The sequence below is a fragment of the Patagioenas fasciata genome, chromosome 21 (genome assembly GCF_037038585.1).
Source record: "Patagioenas fasciata isolate bPatFas1 chromosome 21, bPatFas1.hap1, whole genome shotgun sequence".
Lineage (NCBI taxonomy): Eukaryota > Metazoa > Chordata > Aves > Columbiformes > Columbidae > Patagioenas > Patagioenas fasciata.
The window spans coordinates 10,764,583-10,787,108 of record NC_092540.1 but is presented as its reverse complement, the minus strand read 5'-3'; the positions used below and the strand labels follow the sequence as shown (position 1 = coordinate 10,787,108).

At 53.1% G+C, this 22,526-nt stretch overlaps 1 protein-coding gene across 18 annotated transcripts in view; it reads right to left on the bottom strand.

Moving 5' to 3' along the window:
• The window catches only part of LOC139825460 (dynein axonemal heavy chain 9-like), a 184,354-nt gene that overhangs the window by 119,948 nt on the left and 41,880 nt on the right, over positions 1-22,526 (bottom strand). For 10 of the 18 annotated variants that reach the window (XR_011742073.1, XR_011742069.1, XR_011742068.1 and 7 more), the window contains 5 exons: positions 21,821-21,983; positions 19,090-19,213; positions 16,142-16,284; positions 12,793-12,954; positions 11,411-11,644 (listed from right to left, as the gene is read on the bottom strand). Coding sequence is in view for 6 of the 18 variants with exons in the window: in XM_071817653.1 (XP_071673754.1) it covers positions 11,411-11,644; positions 12,793-12,954; positions 16,142-16,284; positions 19,090-19,213; positions 21,821-21,983 (826 nt within the window). In the remaining 12 variants the exon portion in view is untranslated. Of the gene's footprint in view, positions 1-8,568; positions 10,717-11,410; positions 11,645-12,792; positions 12,955-16,141; positions 16,285-19,089; positions 19,214-21,820; positions 21,984-22,526 lie in introns of those variants that run through there. The other 8 variants (XR_011742077.1, XM_071817656.1, XM_071817659.1 and 5 more) reach the window with 7 other exon arrangements.

The following is a 22,526-nucleotide window of genomic DNA, read 5'->3' as shown; positions in this document are numbered from 1 at the left end:
TGGAACGTCACAATGGCCCCTGGGGACAAAGAGGGGTCCCCAGGATGTTCACAATGGGCCCTGGGGATAAAGTGAGGTCCTGGGATGTCACAATGGGCACTGGGGACAAACGGGGTTCCCATGGTGCCACAATGTGCCCTTGGGACAAACGGGGTCCCCAGGATGTCACAATGGCCCTGGGAACAATGGGTGATCCTGGCATGTCACAACGGGCTTTGGGGACAAACGGGGTCCCCAGGATGTCACAATGGGCCCTGGGGACAAAGAGGGATCCCCTGAATGTAACAATGGGCCCTGGGGACAAAGGGGTCCCCACGGTGTCACAATGTGCCCTAGGGACAAAGTGGGGTCCTGGGATGACACAATGGGCCCCGTGACAAAGGGGTTCCCCAGGATGTCACAATGGGCCCTGGGGACAATGGGAGTCCCCAGGATTTCACAATGAGCCCTGGGGGCAAAGTGGGGTCCTGAGATGTCACAATGGGTCCCAGTGACAAAGGGGGTCCCCATGGTGCCACAATGGGCCCTGGGGACAAAGGAGGTCCCCAGGATGTCACAATGGGCCTTGGGGACAAGGGGGGTACCCATGGTGTCACAATAGGCCCTGGGGACAAACGGGGTTCCCCACAGTGTCACAATTGGCCCTGGGGACAAAAGGGGGTCCCCAGGATGTCACAATGGTCCCTGGGGACAATGAGGGGTCCTGGGACGTCACAATGGGCCCTAGAGACAAGGGGGGATCCTTAGGATGACACAATAGGCCCTGGGGACAAGGAGGGGTCCCCTGAATTTCACAAAGGGCCCTGGGGACAATGGGGGTCCTGGGATGTCACAATGGGCCCCAGTGACAAATGGGGTCCCCATGGAGTCACAATGGGCCACGGGGACAAGAGGGCGTCCTGGGATGTCACAATGGGCCCCAGTGACAAAGGGGGTCCCCAGGATGTCACAATGGTCCCTGGAAACAAAGGGGGTCCCCACAGTGTCAGAATGGGCCCTGGGGACAAAGAGGGGTCCTGGGACATTACAATGGGCCCTGGGGACAACAGGGGTTCCTGGGATGTCACAATGGGCCCTGGGGACAAAGGGGGTCCCTATGCAGTCACAATGGGCCCTGGGGACAAAGGGGGACCCTAGGACGTCACAATCGGCCCTGGGGACAAGGGGGGGTCTCCTCAATGTCACAATGAGCCCTAAGAACAGAGGGGGGTCCCCAGGATGTCACAATGGGTCCTGGGGACTACGGGGGGTCCTAGGACGTCACAATGGGCCCTGGGGACAATGTGGGTTCCCTTGAAGGTCAGAATGGGCCCTGGGGACAAAGGGGTTCCCCAGGATGTCACAATGGGCCCTGGGGACAAAGGGGGTACCCAGGATTTCACAATGAGCACTGGGGACAAACGGGGGTCCCAGGATGTCACAATGGGCCGTGGGGACAAGGCGGGGTACCCATGGTGTCACAATGGTCCCTGGGGACAATGAGGGGTCCTGGGACGTCACAATGGGCCCTATAGACAAGAGGGGATCATTAGGATGACACAATAGGCCCTGGGGACAAAGAGGGGTCCCCTGAATGTCACAAAGGGCCCTGGGGACAAGTTGGGTCCCCATGGTGACACAATAAGCCCTGGGTACAAAGGAGGTCCCCATGGTGCCACAATGGGCCCTGGGGACAAAGGGGGTCCTGGGACGTCACAATGGGCCCTGGAGACAAAGGGGGTCCCCAGGATGTCACAATGGGCCCTGGGGACAAAGTGGGGTTCCCAGGATGTCACAATGGGGCCTGGGAACAAAGAGGGTCGTGGAATGTCACAATGAGCCCTGGGACAATTGGGGATCCCCAGGATGTTACAATGGGCCTTGGGGACAAAGATGGGTCACATGAATGTCACAATGTTCCCTGGGGACAAAGGGCAGTCCCCAGGATGTCACAATGGGCCCTGGGGACAATGGGGGTCCCCACGGTGTCAGAACGGGCCCTGGGGACAAAGTGGAATCCTGGAATGTCACAATGGTCCCCAGTGACAAAGGCGGTCCCATGGTGCCACAATGGGCCCTGGCGACAAAGGGGGTCCCCAGAATGTCACAACGGGCCCTGAGGACAAAGTGGGGTCCTGGGACATTACAATGGGCCCAGGGGACAAGGGGGTCCCCAGGATGTCACAATGGGCTCTGGGGACAATGGGGGTCCTAGGATGTCACAATGGGCCCTGGGGACAAGCGGGGTCCCCAGGATGTCACAATGGGCACTGGGGAAAAGGGGGGTCCCCATGGTGCCACTATGGGCCCTGGGGACAAGGGGGTCCCCCGAATATCACAATGGGCCCTGGGGACAAAGTAAGGTCCTGGGCTGTCACAATGAGCCCTGAGGACAAGGGGGTTCCCCATGATGTCACAATGGGACCTGGGGACAAAGGGGGTCCCGGGATGTCACAATGGGCCCTGGGGACAAGGGGGGTCCCCAGGATGTCACAATGGGGTCTTGGGACAAAGAAGGTCCCCAGGATGTCAGAATGGGTCCTGGGGACCAGAGGGGGTCCTGGGATGTCACAATGGGTCTCAATGACAAAGGGGGTCCCCATATTGCCACAATGGGCCCTGGGGACAAACAGGGTCCCCAGGATGTCACAATGGGCCCTGGGGACAAGGGAGGTCCTCAGGATGTCAGAATGGGCCCTGGGGACAACGGGGGGTCCTGGGACGTTCACAATGGGCCCTGGGGACAAGGGGGTCCCCAGGATGTTCACAATGGGCCCTGGGGACAAAGGGGGTCCCCACGGTGTCACAATGGGCCCTGGGGACAAATTGGGGTCCTGGGATGTCACAATGGGCCCTGGTGACAATGGGGGGTGCCCATGGTGCCACAATAGGCCCAGGTGACAAAGGGGGTCCCCAGAATGTCACAATGGGCACTGGGGACAACGGGGGTCCCTAGGATGTCACAAAGGTCACTGGGGACGAGGGGCTCCCCAGGATGTCACAATGGGCCTTGGGGACAATGAGGGGTCCTGGGATGTCACAATGGGCTCCAGTGACAAATGGGGTCCCCATGGTGTCACAATGAGGCCTGCGGACAATAGGGGGTCCTGGGATGTCAAAATGGGTCTCCAGTGACAAGGGGGGTCCCTACGGTGTCACGATGGGCCCTGGGGACAAGGGGAGGGGTCCTGGGATGTCGCAATGGCCCATGGGGACAAAGGGATTCCCCAGGATGTCACAATGAGCCCTGGGGACAAAGAGGGTCCCCACAGTGTCACAATGGGCCCAGGGGACAAAAGGGGGACTCCAGGATGTCACAATGGGCCCTGGGGTAAATGGGGGGTCCTGGGACGTTACAATGGGCCCTGGCGACAAACGGGATCCTGGGATGTCACAATGGGCCCTGGGGAAAAGGGGGGTCCCAGGATGTCACAATGGGCCCTGGGAACAACGGGGGCTCCTGGGATGTCACGATGGGCCGTGGGGATAAAGGAGGTCCCCATGGTGTCACAATGGGCCCTGGGGACACAGGGGGTCCCCAGGATGTCACAATGGGCCCTGGGGACAAAGGGGGTCCCCATGGTGCCACAATGGGCCTTGGGGACAATGGGGTCTCCCCAGGATGTCACAATGGGCCCTCAGGACAAGGGGGGTCCCCAGGAGGTCACAATGGGCCCTGGGGACATGGGGTATCCCGACGGTGTCACAATGGGCCTTGGGGAAAAAGGGTGGTCCCCAGGATATCTCAGTGGGCCCTGGGGACAATGGGGGGTCCTGGGATGTCACAATGGGCCCCAGTGACAAATGGGGTCCCCATGGTGTCACCATGGGCCATGGGGACAAAGGGAGTCCACAGAATGCCACAACGGGTCCTGCGAACAAGTGGGGTCTCCACGGTGTCACAATGGGCCCTGGGGACAAAGTGGGGTCCCCAGGATGTCACAATGGGTCCTGGGCACAAGGGGGTTCCCGACGGTGTCACAATGGGCCCTGGGGACAAAGCGGGGTCCTGGGATGTCAAAATGGGCCCCAGTGACAAATGGGGTCCCCATGGTGTCACAATGGGCCCTGGGGACAAAGCGGGGTCCTGGGATGTCAAAATGGGCCCCAGTGACAAATGGGGTCTCCATGGTGTCACAATGGGCCCTGGGGACAAAGCGGCGTCCTGGGACATCACAATGGGCCGTGGGGACGAAGAGGGGTCCCCAGGATGTCACAATGGGCTCTGGGGACAATGGAGGGTCCTAGGATGTCACAATGTCCTCTGGGGACAAAGGGGGGGTCTCCACGGTGTCACAATGGGCCCAAGTGACAAAAGGGGTCCCCACGGTGCCACTATGGGCCCTGGGGACAAGGGGGTCCCCCGGATGTCACAAAGGGTCCTGGGGAAAAGAGGGTGCCCAAGGTGCCACAATGGGGCCTGGGGACAAAGGGTGTCCCCAGGATGTCTCAGTGGGCCCTGGGGACAATGGGGGTGCCCACGGTGTCACAATGGGCCCTGGGGACAAGGGGGGGTCCCCAGGATGTCACAATGGGGCCTGGGGAAAACGAGGGGTCCTGGGACGTCACAATGAGCCCTGGGGACAAAGGGGGGTCCCCATGATGTCACAATGGGCCCTGGTTACAATGGGGGGTCCTGGGATGTCACAATGGGCCCCAGGGACAAATGTGGTGCCCATGGTGTCTACAATGGTCCCTGGGGACAAAGTGGGGTCCTGGGACGTCACAATGGGCACTGGGGACAAAGGGGGTCCCCATGGTGCCACAATGGGCCCCAGTGACAAAAGGGGTCCCCATGGTGCCACAGTGAGCCCTGGGGACAAAGGGGGTGCCCAGGATGTCACAATGGGCCCTGGGGACAATGAGGGGTCCTGGGACGTCACAATGGGCCCTGGGGACAATGGGGAGTCCCTTGAATGTCACAGTGGGTCCTGGGAACAAAGGATGGCCCCCAGGATGTCACAATGGACCCTGGGGACAATGGGGGGTCCTGGGATGTCACAATGGGCCCTGGGGACAAAGGGGGTCCCCACGGTGCCACGACGGACCATGGGGACAATAGGGTCCCCAGGGTGTCACAATGGGCCCTGGGGACAAAGGGGGTCCTCATGGTGCCACAATGGGCCCTTGGGACAAAAGGGGTCCCCAGAATGTCACAATGGGCTCTGGGGACAATGGGGGGTCCTGGGATGTCTCAATGTGCTCTGGGGACAAAGGGGGGGTCCCCACGGTGTCACAATGGGCCCAAGTGACAAGAGGGGTCCCCACGGTGCCACTATAGGCCCTGGGGACAAGGGGGTCCCCCGGATGTCACAATGGGCCCTGGGAACAATGTGGGGTGCCCATAGTGTCACAATGGGTCCGCAGTGACAAGGGGGGCCCCACCCTGTCACAATGGGCCCTGGGGACAAAAAGGGTCCCCAGGATGTCACAATGGGCCCTGGGGAAAAGGGGGGTCCCCTGAATGTAACAATGGGCCCTGGGGACAAAGGGGTCCCCACGGAGTCACAATGGGCCCTGGGGACAAAGTGGGGTCCTGGGATGACACAATGGGCCCCAGTGACAAAGGGGTTCCCCAGGATGTCACAATGGGCCCTGGGGACAAAGGGGGTACCCAGGATTTCACAATGAGCACTGGGGACAAACGGGGGTCCCAGGATGTCACAATGGGCCGTGGGGACAAGGCGGGGTACCCATGGTGTCACAATGGTCCCTGGGGACAATGAGGGGTCCTGGGACGTCACAATGGGCCCTATAGACAAGGGGGGATCATTAGGATGACACAATAGGCCCTGGGGACAAAGAGGGGTCCCCTGAATGTCACAAAGGGCCCTGGGGACAAGGGGGGTCCCCATGGTGCCACAATGAGCCCTGGGGACAAAGGGGGTCCGGGGACGTCACAATGGGCCCTGGAGACAAATGGGGTTCCCAGGATGTCACAATGGGCCCTGGGGACAAGGGGGTCCCCAAGATGTCACAATGGGCCCTGGGGATAACGGGGGGTCCTGGGACGTCACAATGGGCCCTGGGGACTATGGGGGGTCCTCATGGTGTCGCAACGTCTCCCCAGTGACAAGGGGGTCATCATGGTGTTACAATGGGCCTTGGGGACAAAGATGGGTCACATGAATGTCACAATGTTCCCTGGGGACAAAGGGCGGTCCCCAGGATGTCACAATGGGCCCTGGGGACAATGGGGGTCCCCACGGTGTCAGAACGGGCCCTGGGGACAAAGTGGAATCCTGGAATGTCACAATGGTCCCCAGTGACAAAGGCGGTCCCATGGTGCCACAATGGGCCCTGGCGACAAAGGGGGTCCCCAGAATGTCACAATGGGCCCTGAGGACAAAGTGGGGTCCTGGGACATTACAATGGGCCCAGGGGACAAGGGGGTCCCCAGGATGTCACAATGGGCTCTGGGGACAATGGGGGTCCTAGGATGTCACAATGGGACCTGGGCACATAGTGGGTCCCCAGGATGTCACAATGGGCCCTGGGGACAAGCGGGGTCCCCAGGATGTCACAATGGGCACTGGGGAAAAGGGGGGTCCCCGTGGTGCCACTATGGGCCCTGGGGACAAGGCGGTCCCCCGAATATCACAATGGGCCCTGGGGACAAAGTAAGGTCCTGGGCTGTCACAATGGGCCCTGAGGACAAGGGGGTTCCCCATGATGTCACAATGGGACCTGGGGACAAAGGGGGTCCTGGGCTGTCACAATGGGCCCTGAGGACAAGGGGGTTCCCCATGATGTCACAATGGGACCTAAGGACAAAGAGGGTCCTGGGATGTCACAATGGGCCCTGGGGACAAGTGGGGTCCCCAGGATGTCACAATGGGCCCTGGGGACAACAGGGGGTCCTGGGACGTCACAATGGGCCCTGGGGACAAAGGGGATCCCCATGGTGTCATAATGGGCCCTTGGCACAATGGGGGGTCCCCAGGATGTCACAATGGGGTCTTGCGACACAGAAGGTCCCCAGGATGTCAGAATGGGCCCTGGGGACCAGAGGGGGTCCTGGGATGTCACAATGGGCCTCAGTGACAAAGGGGGTCCCCATATTGCCACAATGGGCCCTGGGGACAAACAGGGTCCCCAGGATGTCACAATGGGCCCTGGGGACAAGGGAGGTCCTCAGGACGTCAGAATGGGCCCTGGGGACAACGGGGGGTCCTGGGACGTTCACAATGGGCCCTGGGGACAAGGGGGTCCCCAGGATGTTCACAATGGGCCCTGGGGACAAAGGGGGTCCCCAGGATGTTCACAATGGGCCCTGGGGACAAAGGGGGTCCCCAGGATGTTCACAATGGGCCCTGGGGACAAAGGGGGTCCCCACGGTGTCACAATGGGCCCTGGGGACAAATTGGGGTCCTGGGATGTCACAATGGGCCCTGGTGACAATGGGGGGTGCCCATGGTGCCACAATAGGTCCAGGTGACAAAGGGGGTCCCCAGAATGTCACAATGGGCACTGGGGACAATGGGGGTCCCTAGGATGTCACAAAGGGCACTGGGGACGAGGGACTCCCCAGGATGTCACAATGGGCCCTGGGGACAATGAGGGGTCCTGAAATGTCACAATGGGCCCCAGTGACAAATGGGGTCCCCATGGTGTCACAATGAGGCCTGCGGACAATAGGGGGTCCTGGGATGTCAAAATGGGTCCCCAGTGAAAAGGAGGGTCCCTACGGTGTCACGATGGGCCCTGGGGACAAGGGGAGGGGTCCTGGGATGTCGCAATGGCCCATGGGGACAAAGGGATTCCCCAGGATGTCACAATGAGCCCTGGGGACAAAGAGGGTCCCCACAGTGTCACAATGAGCCCAGGGGACAAAGGAGGTCCCCACAGTGTCACAATGGGCCCAGGGGACAAAGGAGGTCCCCACAGTGTCACAATGGGTCCAGGGGACAAAAGGGGGACCCCAGGATGTCACAATGGGGCCTGGGGTAAATGGGGGGTCCTGGGACGTTACAATGGGCCCTGGGGACAAACGGGATCCTGGGATGTCACAATGGGCCCTGGGGAAAAGGGGGGTCCCAGGATGTCACAATGGGCCCTGGGGACAAAGGGGGTCCCCATGGTGCCACAATGGGCCTTGGGGACAATGGGGTCTCCCCAGGATGTCACAATGGGCCCTCAGGACAAGGGGGGTCCCCAGGAGGTCACAATGGGCCCTGGGGACATGGGGTATCCTGACGGTGTCACAATGGGCCTTGGGGAAACAGGGTGGTCCCCAGGATATCTCAGTGGGCCCTGGGGACAATGGGGGGTCCTGGGATGTCACAATGGGCCCCAGTGACAAATGGGTTCCCCATGGTGTCATCATGGGCCATGGGGACAAAGGGAGTCCACAGAATGCCACAACGGGTCCTGCGAACAAGTGGGGTCTCCACGGTGTCACAATGGGCCCTGGGGACAAAGAGGGGTCCCCAGGATGTCACAATGGGTCCTGGGCACAAGGGGGTTCCCGACGGTGTCTCAGTGGGCCCTGGGGACAAAGCGGGGTCCTGGGATGTCAAAATGGGCCCCAGTGACAAATGGGGTCCCCATGGTGTCACAATGGGCCCTGGGGACAAAGCGGGGTCCTGGGACATCACAATGGGCCCTGGGGACGAAGAGGGGTCCCCAGGATGTCACAATGGGCTCTGGGGACAATGGAGGGTCCTGGGATGTCACAATGTCCTCTGGGGACAAAGGGGGGGTCTCCACGGTGTCACAATGGGCCCAAGTGACAAAAGGGGTCCCCACGGTGCCACTATGGGCCCTGGGGACAAGGGGGTCCCCCGGATGTCACAAAGGGTCCTGGGGACAAAGAGGGTGCTCATGGTGGGCTGTAACAAACCCCCACCAGGATATTGGCCTTGTTGGTCTTCTTACCCATGAACACTCAACCAGGACAGAGCAAGAAGAATTATTAAAGAACAGAAAACCTGCAGGGCAGGTTCCCAGAAGACTCATTTTACCTCATTTTCCCTGCTTTGTTTCAAGAACACAAAATACATCACAAAGGTCAGCGACTAATTGATAGAGCAAGCAAGACTTGGATCTGGAATCCAGTGATGCAATATTAACCAAGGTCATCCAAAAAATGACTCAGCAATGAGCTCTGAACAGAGCGCTGACCTCTTCATGGTGAACATCACTTGGAAAAACAAATTACTCATCCCATGCATCTTCCTAAGTCTTCTATGTCCTAATAACTGGAAGCCGGCTCCTGCTTTTCAGGGTACTGAGGACAGTCGCTGTCTTCAGGGAAAGATGGTGAGGAAACATAGGAAATGGAAAACATTTCTTTAGAAGAAAAGTTGGTCAACAGTATCAAGTTGTCCAGAGCAGGGACGAGGGGTGGAGAGGGGAAACAAGTCAAAGGAGGGGGAAGAGGTTATTTTGAAGTTGGAATGGTTAAGTCAAAATGTACCCCGCAACTATTTGCACAACAGCTCCCTCATGCTGAGGCCACACTGGAAGGTCTATAGAAATGCATAAAACTCATAATTAACTTGTCGTGGCATCCAAGCAGCAGGAAACTGGAGAATCCTGGTGACAGGAGCACTAGTCCTCAGACGTAAGGCCACACCCAGGTATCGAAATCCTCCACCTTTGCTTTGAAATTTAAAGAAAAAAACAAAACCAAAACAACCCACAACATATCACTTTCAGGCACCACGACACAGCTTGGAGATGACACACCTGAGACATAAGACTCGTCAGCTCCTCAGCACCAGGACCAACCATGGGTGAGTGTAAAGTTCAGACAAGATTGAACGTTCTGGTATGATTTTCACTACTGCTAAATATCCACACCCTTGTTTCAACTCGGCAGCAGTTTTGACTATTGCACACATCTGATATTTCAGGTGTTTCATTTTAGGCCCCCAGTGCTAATCTCAGATTCAAATTTGACACATTTCTCCTCACTGCTCTGCATCTTCAGGAACCTCACAAACAGGCGTTTCTCACCCAGCCTTACTCCAACCACATATGAACATCGCTTCCTTTTATCCTTCTCGCAACAGTAAAATAGACAAGACCCCAAGGTGCTGTGGCTCCCCATCTCCTCCCCAGCCCTCCACCACTCCTCAGCACCTCTTCTGTGGCTGGTCAGAGAACCCTTGCCAACAAAACACCTATATGCAGATACAACTGAAGAATACAAAAGGTTCCCATGTTTGACCGACACTACAGGGACTTGTTTCCCCTCAAAAGGTTGGTTTCATATTAGTTGCTTGCAATAAAAAATAGACCTAACACAAATTTTCCATCACTGGGACACCACCAAAACCAGCAGCAATGCACAGGTCAGCAAAATGATTTCCCCCCATAGGTAGGGTGGGTGTGAGGTCGCTCTGGTTGACATCACTGGTTCTAACTGGTGTTCTCTGCTACTGGCTGTTCAACCGCAGCCCCATCCTTCCGCAGGAGATGACAGAACCTGCAAAGGGGACATGAAACATGCCCCCTCCCATTCTGTGTCCTCAAAGACCTGTCCTGCACCATGAAGAAAGCAAGTGCTCAAGTGAGACGCAGGCTCTCAGAGCCAAGAGGCACTAATAAAGCCCATACATCACCCTCCAGCGAGGCACATACCCTTCTGAGCACGACAGACGTTGTTTATGTCAGCAGCATTACCCAGAGCACATAGGCAGAAGGGAGTGAACCCGCTAGTCCTTCGTTCCCACCAACCCCCTGCATTTCCTCAGAGCAGCTTCAGGAGAGGTCCATTTGCCACAGCAGAAGCTTGTAAGAGAACATTTGAAACAGTTAATAGAATATGAAATGGAGAGAAAAACGGGAGCTAGCAACTGCTGTAGACAGCAAAGCTCTGAAAGGCAGTTTGAGTCACTACAGAGGGGTTTGTGAAATACTCAGAACAACATCTAGTCTTTACTGCACAAGAGTGCCAGTGCTGGTCCTTAGCAGGGCGGTTTGGGGATGGCTGGTCTACATTTCAGACACGCAGTAGTTTCCCTCAAAGATGGACAGCATAATGCAAGGAAAAATGACCATCAGCTATATTTTAAAAGGATTCTTGCTGAAGTCATTGTAGATCCCCTGGATGCTACTCCAAAAATCACTGATCTCCCTCTATTTTATAAGGTATCTTGTCACAACTGAAAGATAATAATTAAAAGATGTACATAGCCAGTTGGATCCCTATCTCATTTCAGTTCCTGTGATCTGTCACCAGGGACTGGCACCACCCCAGCAGCAGGGACTGAATATACATCCCTCCCCTTCTCCTTTCCAGTACAGACACAACTCCTGCTCCTCAAAGAACCAGTTCACACCAGACTAGAGCCAGGATCTAGTGCAAATTTTACACCCTGCACAGTTCCAGCCGGTAAAGTTCTCCTTCAAACCAGGATGAGGAGATGCCTCTAACAGAGAAACACGAAAACCCATCAGCTTTTAACCCCAAGGGTTTGCTTACCTGTGCAGATGTGCTCTTGAGCTTCTCCAGGCCATTCTCCAGCCGCTCCATTTTTGCTTTTAAATCCTTGCCCTTCTTCAGTAGCAAATTCTGATAGAGTTTGATTTGCTCCAGGAAGGACTTTGGAGTGGTGTAGTTATATCGTCGCTCATTGCTCAGATACAATCGCGAAATCTCGTTGACACTTGTGTGGACATAGGCCATGAATTTGCTTATTGAATCTTTCACTGAATCCTAAAAGTAAGATGAGAAGACAAGGAGAAAATATTTCAAACTGAACAACTACATGTAGTGCAGATCTGTGCCATATACAAAGGAATTTATTAACATTTTATTCTGCTGCAGCAAAATCCAGGCTGGAACATCCAAGTTGATCCCTTTTCATTTGTTATCTCTAAAATAACTTTGTCTGTTCATGTACTGTATACCTCTTTTTATATCTTTTTATCTCATATTTTATCTTATTCCAAGCAATTTTTCTAGCATTAAGCTCTATAAAATAACAGCCTTTCAAGCATAAATTTGGGCTTTTCTCCTCTACAAATAGGGAAAGCACACACATAAGAAGAAACATTGTAGACTTTATTCTACAAAAATCCTGCCCAGAAAAGCTAAATAAACATAACTGAATCTCTTTTAGTCCAGCAGCAGGTTGTCATCAATGAGAACTTGACATAATTTTGCCCTTGAGAATTACAGGCGCTCAGACACGCCTGTGGAGAGCAAAGCCCATGTTCCCTGCAATAACCATAAGCATTAGGTTATTTCCTGCACCGATTTGTAAGCTGCCGCTCTTGCTTGCAAAGCAGTGGTGTGTCTGGCAGTGCTATCAGTGCACAAACACAACATGGTGCCCACGGCCATGCTTCAGCTGAGGGCTGTGCCCCTCTCTGAAAAACCTGCTTTGCTTAAGTTAATTAGCATCATAGAAACATTTTGGTTGGAAGAGACACTTGAGAACATCAAGTGTAACGATAACTTAACTCTGGTACTAAATCATGGCCCTAAGAACTTAATCTCTGTCTAACCCCTCCACAAGGATGGTGACTCCATCACTGCCCTGGGCAGCCTGTTCCAATGCCCGACAGCCCTTTGGGGAAGAAACCTTAGTTAATATCCAATCTGAACCTTCCCTGGCACAACTTGAGGCCATTTTCTCTCATCCTAAAGCAGTAGAGAGTTACCAGCAATTCCTCTCTGAACGGTCACCCAGATGTCCTGGGTGAGTGCTGTCCCTGCAGTGCTGTCCCCATCGCGAGAGGCACTGCTTGCACCAAGCAGAGGGACATGTCACACCTGGCTGCCACCAGCACCCCCCGCAGAGGAACCCAAACCCAGGCACGGCCATGGCAGCCCCAGATGCCAGTGGGTGAGGTGCTCACCTCCACGGTCTCTGTTTCTTGCAGAAAGCGGAGGCTGACAGACTCGAGGGCCTCCTGCGGCCACTCCTGGAACCAGTCTATGGCCGTGCAGCTGATGATGGCAGGGAACCTCCTGCTGCGGACACGGAGCTTGCTGCCCACGGGCGAAAAACACAGCACAACCTGCAGAGCCCAGGGAAGGAGAACGTGAGAAGACACAGCCAGGAGCAGGCATGGGGTTCCAGCTGCACAGCCCAGCTCAGGCTCTTCCATCCACTTCCAACAGGCACAGACTGAAACACAGGAGGCTCCATCTGAACATGAGGAGAAACTTGTTTGCTGGGAGGTGCCAGAGCCTGGCCCAGGCTGCCCAGAGCGGGTGTGGAGTCTCCTTCTCTGAGACATTGAAACCCGCCTGGACCCACCTGTGTGATCTGCTCTGTGACCCTGCGTGAGCAGGGCTTGGACTGGGGATCTGCAGAGGGCCCTTCAGCCCCCACCAGGCTGGGATTCCATGAATGGAAGATCTCACAGCACCAGCTGAGGTTACAGCAACCTCAGTCCTTGAGCCCTTGCACTTCAGGCCAGCAAGCCTGGCATGGAAAAAAACGTAATGTGGCAGTGAACACATTTTTTCTCTGCAATAAAGACAAGCAGTGGTGTTAAACATTGCCATGGTCAAAAGCAGAAGCCTGGCACACTTTCAAGCTTGAAGCTGGGTTTTAATAAAACCACCCTTCCCTGCTTCAGCAGTGAAACAAAGCTTTGCCCAGCAGGGAACTGGCATCTGTATTCAAGTGGTGCAACCAGGAATTAAAGTGAATGGATCTAAATTCTCCTGGCAGGACCACAGGCCCACCTGGGCTGTTTCCCCGAAAGCAGCATTGAAAAGAGTCGAGGTGGCTCAAACTCAAAATCTGCTTTTATCAGAGTGAGACATTTTTTGAATAGAGAAACCTCAAAACAAAGCAGAACAGAAATAAAAGCATTTATGAATATATTTTCCCTACTCATTGCATTTTTGTGCAGCAGGTCCTTTGCTTTTCAGGCTTTTATTTCAGTCCAGCTGCTAAAAGTTTCTGAGTTGCAGCAAATTGTGCAGTGTATGTGGGCCCCTGGGGGTCTCTCTTTGCATTATTCTGGGGCCTGGTCAAGGGGCTGTTACTCCCTTGCCCAGCATCCCCTCTGCCCTGCACCATTTCTCCTTCCTCCAGCCTTATCCCTTCCCTCATCCCCTGCCTTTCCTGCAGGCTGGGAGCCTCCTGCCCCACAGCCGCTTGGCCCACAGCTCCTCTTGGCAGCACAAGCTCTCCCTTTGCCAGCAGGAAACTCCTTCTGGAAGGACGTAAAGTCAGGACAAGGCAAAGTACCTTTCCTCTTTGTTGCCTCACAACCAGCTTTAACAGCAAGATAAGACCCAAGAACCAAAACCTACCACTACTGTTCATCACAGCCCTTTTCCTGTGAGCCCGCTGTGGCTCATAAATCCATATAAGCTTTGTTAATTGGCCACAAAGAAGGACATGGACAAGATGCCACCATGCAATGAAGTAGCAACATGTGAGCAAGGACCAGCTTGGGAAGCAGTGTATCTCACTCAGTGCATCATCCCTCTCCCACTTGTTAGCCCTGGCTGGTACCTTAGCAAGTGTCATAGGACAGGCTGCTGTTAGCTCAGATGTCGCTATAGTGGGTCAACACCTCCATCATGATCTGTTTTTTAGAAGCCACAAAAGAACTGCCTGTAACAAACCCACTTTAGTTTCCATTTCAGAAGAGGTAGCTGAACTTAGAGCTCCTGCTCCTCTGCCATGGCCACTGCGCATGGGGACAGACACACAGAAATCCTTCCTGCACCTTCAAGCATATGCCTTGGGCACCTCTACGTTTTTCTGTCAGGGCCAGGCAAGTTTCAGGAAGCTGTCCATGTACAAAAGCCTCTTCACCGGATCCCAGACGATTGGGCTGAAGGGCCCTCTGCAGATCCCCCAGTCCAAGCCCTGCTCACGCAGGGTCCCAGAGCAGATCACACAGGTGGGTCCAGGCGGGTTTCAATGTCTCACAGAAGGAGACTCCACACCCGCTCTGGGCAGCCTGGGCCAGGCTCTGGCACCTCCCAGCAAACAAGTTTCTGCTCATGTTCAGATGGAGCCTCCTGTGTTTCAGTCTGTGCCTGTTGCCCCTCACCCTGGCGCTGGGCACCACTGAACAGAGTCTGGTCCATCCTCTGACACCCACCCTGGAGATATTTATAAGCATAAATAATACTTCCTAGCTGACCCCATCCATCTGCTGTAACACACGGTTAAGGAGAAGGGTAGAAAAAAGAGAAGGGATCAGCCTCAAGTAAATCATATTCACACTGCCCTTCCAGTGCACCACAATAACAGGAATAGATCCATGAGGGGACGGGAGGCAGAAGACAACCAAGATGCTGAAAAGTCACAAAACAGCATCAGGACTCATCAGAAAATCCCCTCTACACCCAGAGAGGGAAAGAGCAGGACTGCATTCCCTCTCCTTGGGCACCTACACTGTGGCATGGTCCTCAAATTTTCCCTCAAAAATTAATTTTCCAGTTGTTCCCCATCCTAAACATGTACCTTCCCACATCAAAAAAGCAACGGGCCACCCTATCTCAGTGACCGTGTCCCACCAACACAAACGGAGCAGTAAGGAGGAGGACATGCTTTCATTGAGCAAAGATCAAGGCTTCTCTCTTTGCCCTCCCCAGCTCCTGGCCCTGTGCCGGCAGCAGTGAACAGCGCTGCAGAGGGGTAAACACCTTCTGGAACAGTCTCACTCTCCTGTGCGCCTCACTGGGCTTTCCCCGTGAGCTGAGCACACATGGGAAATAGTCCTGAAACTGTTCTGGGATCTTTTGGACATATTCATAAGGCCTTTCTATGCTGGATTATGGGCTGTGCTGGAAGAAATCCTGTAGGCACATTGCATGCCACTCAGTTTCCAGCACTCTGTTTTTAACATAATACTTCATTTCTTCTGGCAATGGAACCCCAACAACATGAACACTGATCCCTTCAGCAGCTCTTTCAAGCAGCAAGACCTCGTCCTGATGCACCCCTGTGCCCGGCTTTGAAAAGGGAGCGGCTGGTCCTGCTCAGCTCTTGAAAGAGAACGTTCTCAACTTCCATAGTGCTTTCTAACACCCAAGAAGTGATGGCAACAGAGAGCATTTCCTGCACTTCAGTACTACTTGCTGAGTGCATCACAGTTCTCATCATGAACAGGCAGAAAAGCCTTTCAGGCTGCGGTCTGACCTTCCTACCAGGCAGCCCAAAGCATCTTCACCCCATGCTCCTGCACCAAGGCAGATGGCGAAGACCTGAACTCCCCCAGCCTGTCTCACCTTCAGCTGCCGTCGAACACGCTCTATAAAAAACTTCCAGCAAGTCTCCCTGGAGTCCACCAGCCCTCGGCCTTTGACTTCATTCCTCACGCTGTTGATTATGTTTTCTACTTCATCATCGGGGAAGAGATCAGGGATTTCACCTGAGAAGAAGGCAGGTTTGGGTTTACTGGTCTGGATTTTGTTGCAGTCGCAGAGCAAAGTGAAGCAGGTGCCTCCCTCTTCAGGGCCTTGGGGAAAACCCTTCCTTGAGAAAAATCGTTGTGCCAGGCGCCCATAGGCCCCAGCAGCAGCAAAGTGGCACAGAACATCATTCTGCTAAAAAATAAGCCCTTGTGAGAGCAACATTTCTCATAAAAGTATGAGCTAAACAAACACAGAATAAAGCCAAAGTACAGAAAGTCCATTTTTGTCAGATCGACAGTGCTGATTAGATTACAAAAAAAAATCGCAAATACCTAATATGCTATACACAATAATGAAATAATTTCAGTTTTGCAAATCAATTCGTTACCTGTACCGTTCCTGCAGCTGTTCAATGCCATTGCCAGTGCTGGTAAAATAACTCCCACATCACCAAAACATTTTAAAAGTCAGAAATCTTTTAAAAACTTTTTAAAGTTAATAGTTATGCAACTGATTGCCAAAAACATAACCAGCCAATTTTTCTTTTTTTTCTGGTTACTTAATTTATCACCTATTCACTTCCCTTCTGGCTTCTGATTTGATTGAAATCATTATTATTGAGTGAGATACTGTCAATATGAGCACTAATTACTTAGGAAAATACACTAATCAGATATCTGCTTGTTTATAAGAGAGTCTAAAATATATATTCTGTTCTAGCTCCTTAGGTGATGGAAAGAAGTGAAACAAGTAAGAAAAACAAGCCTGCAGAGAGCGGGAAGCAGCCAGAGCCCTCAGGCAGCACCCGCTGGGTGGCACCAGGTCACGTTTTGGGAGGTCATAGAACCACAGAACGTCCTGACATGGACAGGACCCCCAAGGATCGTGGAGTCCAACTCCTGTCCCTGCAATGACAACCCCACAGTTCACACCGTGTGTCTGAGGACATTGCCCAGTCTCTCCTTGAACACTGTCAGGCTGGGGCCGTGACATCGCCCTGGGAGCCTGTTCAGTGTCCAGCACCTCTGGGTGAAGAACCTTTTCCTCATGTCCCACTGCCCTCCCTGGCACATCTTCTGCCATTCCCTGGGCTCTGTCACTGTCACAGAGAAGAGCTCAGCCCTGCCCCTCCTGCTCCTGCTGAGGAACCTGCAGCCCCATGAGCTCTGCCCTCAGTCTGCTCTGCTCCAGCTGAACAAACCCAGGGACTTCAGCCGCTCCTCATATGGCTTCCCCTCCAAACCTTCACCAGCTTCATGTCCCTCTGGACACTCTGCAGTAGCTTTATCTCCTTTTCTCCTGTGTCCCCAGCCCTGCACACAGTGAATGCTGCAGGTGAGGCCGCCCCAGCACAGAGCAGAGCGGGACAATCCCCTCCCTGCCCGGCTGGCCGTGCCGTGCTGGATGCACCAGGACACGGGGCCCTCTTGGCTCCAGGGACACTGTTGGTTCATGTTCAACTTGCCACTGACCAGAACCCCCAGAGCTCTCCATGGAGCTGCTCTCCAGCATCTCGTCCCCCAGTCTGTCTGTACAGCCAGGGTTGCTGTGTCCCAGGTGCAAAATCTGGCACTTGCCCTTGTTACACTTGTCATGGTCCCTCCCATGGTCCCTTCCTCAGTCCTCAGTCCAGCCACAATTCTGAGCTGCCTCCCCAGACCCTGAGTGAGGACTTCTGATCTGTCCCCTCTTCCCCACATAGCAGCTACAGGAAAATGTGACACCTTTCTGAACCACCGCAAAATGACCTGGACATCCCAAACCAGGCTGCTTGGCCTGCCCCTTGCTGCAGGACACTGCAGAGCTTCACTTCATGTCATGAGATATTTGTGCCATCTACACAGGTGACAGCAGCTACTCACCAGCCTCCACAACAACCCCTGTCTTTACTCCTGATTACAAATTTATCACAGGCAGAGATTGTTTGCTGCTCAAACCATCTGGCCAATTTACAGCCACATATGTCAACTCTGGAGTTTCGCACAAACTATCGCTTCCCTGTGCTTTCAACTCTCCAGTCCTCACCATGCACAGAGGTCACCCGAACCAGCTGGAGTCTTCCCACTCCTGACTCATAAATAAGGAAAAAAGCATCATGCAGTTGGTAGCAGTGATTTTCCAGGGACTCTGGGGAATATGCCCAGGCTGGGTTACCCCCTGCGGTCACGGTGACACAGCCGCACGCTCCCATGTGCGCTGTAGCTGCAGTGCGCCCTGCATGGGGAGTGCTCCACCACACATACTCATGCCATGTTCTGCAGCGAAACAGAGCATCTGTGTGTAGGCTGGCTATTCTGCAATTGTTTGGGCAAGCAACAACTCAAAAACTTTAATGGAAAAACAAAGAGGAAAAGGACTGCAATGGGACAAGCAGCTAGGTGACGCACACAGACACGGTCATTTGGTGGCTTTGTACCATCCACCAACTTGCAGTCAAATATTCCAGCCAGGAAAAACCTTATTAGGTAACTAGAGTGTGGATGCATGAGATCCACAGGTCAAACTCTTCATCTGTTGATACATTCCTTGGGCTCTGTCCTCAGCTGCAATGCCACAACAGACACGTCTCTTAACTGTAGAGAGTATACCATGAAGTATGGAAAAACTAGGTACACAACATCAGAGAAAGAAAAACTATCAGATGATGGAGTACATCCTCACAAAGGAGACCTTATCATGGCTTTTAGTCCAGAACTTAACCCACATATCTTCTAGCTCACTTCATATATTGCCCTTCTGTATATTCTAAAACCACAGATGCTACCATGAGCACAACCACACTGAGAAGGGGGAAAGGGGAAATCAAGCAATGACAGAGGTACCTGATGCTAAGAAGTCACTCACCAGCACCAAGAACTGCTCATCTGCCACTTGAGCGTCGGTCATCAGGAACACGATGCCTATGTTCTTCACACCGGCTTTCAGGTACAGGTTTGCCAGGTCTGCCTGGACGTTGAAAAGCAAGAGGACTTAGGGGGTGCACCTCCATTCTGCAAAACTCAGGTAGGTACCACATCTACAAGCAGGATATTTCAGAATCTTCCCATTAACCAAGAATAAAGCAATGGCAATTAATTAGCGTGAAACTGCACTTTGGCCACTCTCCATCTTCATGGCTGAGTCTGCCAGGTTATATGGGGGAGTCTATCGCTGTCATCATTGTAAGACTTTACCCAGTAAGACTTGACGTTACGGCCAGGTCTGTGTAACACAAAAAAAAAGAGAAAGAAGCCCTGGCCAGCACCGCTACACACAGGGAAATGCTTGTAGCTGGAACACCTGGAGGTCAATGGATGTGGCTAAAGACATCAGTGCAGTCCCTGGTTGTGGAGGCTGCCCTGGGAGTTCAGAAAGGCTTACTGTGGGCACAATAAGTCACTATACGGGGACATTAAAGCACCACAGGGACTGGGAGGGACAGCAGCCACTGAAAATGTTGGACCTTGGTGTCCCCATGCTGTAGATTTCTCTGATTTCACAACTATACCTGAATTTTCTTTTTTTTTTCTGAGGTGCTGCAACACATTTCTTTCTGCTTGTGAAGAAAGGAGAAGGACACCTTGTGCAAACAGGGATGTTTTCAGTTTTATTCCTTTCCAGAGTCTGAGCAGGGACTCGCCCTTCAGTGTCCCACTCAGTGCAGTGATGCTGACAGAGAAACTGCTCATATGGAAAAGCTGTTTCACCTCAAAGGGGACAGTGTCCTGATGAAGGACACAGTGTCCTCCTGATGAAGGACACCAACTTCTTGAAATCCAAGTTGTTCATGAGATGGGAAAAACGCCATCATCCCGCTCAAACTCCATCATTTCCTTCCTGCCCCTCCAAGCAGGATACAAGGCATGCGGGAGACACTGAAGGAATTTACTGGCCTGTGTTCCAGAAACTTTCTTAGAAATTCAGCAAATACACACACTCCCTCAAAAAGAATCATTTGTTACTTCCATCACTGGAAATTTGAATTAGATCAATTATAACAGCACGAGGGGCCAATGCCAGACAGGGTAATCTGTCACCATCCTGCTCTTCCATATCGAAGAAAAAAAGATGACTCCATATTTCATAAACTCTTTGAAAATGAATAGAGAGTGAAGGGAACATCAAATTATCTTCCACCTCCACAGACAGAAGTAAAGACATGCTTTGAAAACAAGTTTATTAATGCTGGTTTCAAGCTATATTCCTAGATGGGAGCACAGGTTTTCTCAATGAATAGGCAGGTAGGAGCTAGAAAATTGTACGAGTGGGGCTGAAGAACACAGAGGAAAGTTGAAAATACCCAATGGATGGAGGATCAGGCTTGTGTGACGTGACAAAAACATGACAAAAACAACCTGTACACAACTACAGGTCATCAGGCCCTGCCTCTGATGGGGAAGGAAGGCAAGGGTTCATTGGCCATCGCATCTCCCGAGCAGAATGGCGTGAAGTTACTGAGGTTGTGATTTTTACAACATTTCTGATGAGAATCCTTTTGCCAGCAGCTAAAATACTTGAAAATCATTTCAACGATATTTTACAATGTTGATTTGTAACTTCTGTGCTCACTAGCCTGCGCATAGATATAAGCACAGGCACCTGTTCTCTATAGTGAACCATCCACCATCCCCTCAGTCCCTCCCTCATACAAAATCCTGGTGGAAGGACTGGATACGACTTTGGAACTCTCCTCCTGCTCTCTCCTGCTCCTTTTCCACCTCCAAATCACTCCACAACAGGCACCTCACAGATGAGCTAATTACCACATCTTGGTTTAATTAGAAATAATAGTCAAATACGGTTTCTTGAACAAGCATTAACTGAATGTCCACACCAGGGGTTTATCATCGGAGCCCAGCGCTGACTCTGAGCCTTGGGCTGGGATGTTGTTGGGTCTGGCCAGCTCAGAGGGCTGGCAGGGGACATCAGGCCTGTCTGCACCCCACAGATGTGTTGGGAAGCACTGCTCCTCTCTGCAGTCCCATATAGTCTCTGGAGCTTTTTACTGTCTTCACAATGGCGTCATTCAACACGCAACAAGACAGAATCACAGGATCCCAGCCTGGTGGGGGCTGAAGGGACCTCTGCAGATCCCCCAGTCCAAGCCCTGCTCACGCAGGGTCACAGAGCAGATCACACAGGTGGGTCCAGGCGGGTTTCAATGTCTCAGAGAAGGAGACTCCACACCCGCTCTGGGCAGCCTGGGCCGGGCTCTGGCACCTCCCAGCAAACAAGTTTCTGCTCATGTTCAGATGGAGCCTCCTGTGTTTCAGTCTGTGCCCGTTGCCCCTCACCCTGGCGTTGGGCACCACTGAACAGAGTCTGGTCCATCCTCTGACACCCACCCTGAGATATTGATCCATTGATCAGATCCCTCTCAGCTTCTCTTCTCCAGCTCAACAGCCCCAACTCTCACTGAGTCTTTCCTCATCAGAAAGATGCTCCAGACCCCTCAGCATCTTTGTCTCCCTCTGGTAATTCCTTGTCCTTCTTAAATTGGGGATCCCAAAGTTTTCAGGGCAAGTTCTGCTTTTTATTCCCTTCCGCTCCACCTCAGCCCCAGGAGTCACCCACCTTCAGGTCAGGGATCCCGTACCCTTTCCTCAGCGTGATCTGGAAAAGCTCCAGGGAGCTGATGAAGGCCGCCAGCCTGGTCAGGCTCTGCTTCCCGCTTCCACCCACGCCGACCAGGAGAGCGTTCCCTCGGGGGGACTCCAGGATCCGGTTGATGCGGCAACTAAATTGAAGCATATAAAATCTGTCATTAATAAGAGTATTTTTCTTATTCTCTGCCCACTGCTTTTCAATATATATTTTAATCACTAGGAAACCGTAGTCTGAATGGGATGAAAAATGTCAATCTAAGAGACATGTCAGCAATCAATCCCCATCTCTGCTGAGGCCCAAACAAAGGACGTAGCTGATTAAAAAAATAGTTTGGTGGCGATTCAAACTGTGTCCAATATTTTTCCACCTGCCAAGTCCTGCTGGATAGAAATATTTTAAGGTGAAGGCCTGGATGTCTTTGCAGGGAGGACAAGGGAAAAAACACATTACATGGACATGCAAATAGTGAGAACAGAATTCATGGCTCTGGTGCACCTCTCCAGTGAAGGTTCCTCTTCACAAAGCATTTTGGGTTCATGTTCAGGTGAAGGGTCCTGCTATGCATTAAAGCATATTCATATACATCTGGAATAGCATAATACCTGTCTGGAAAATACAGTCCAACATTATTTATCCAAGCCACCATTAAGAGTGAGATTTTGTCACACTTAAA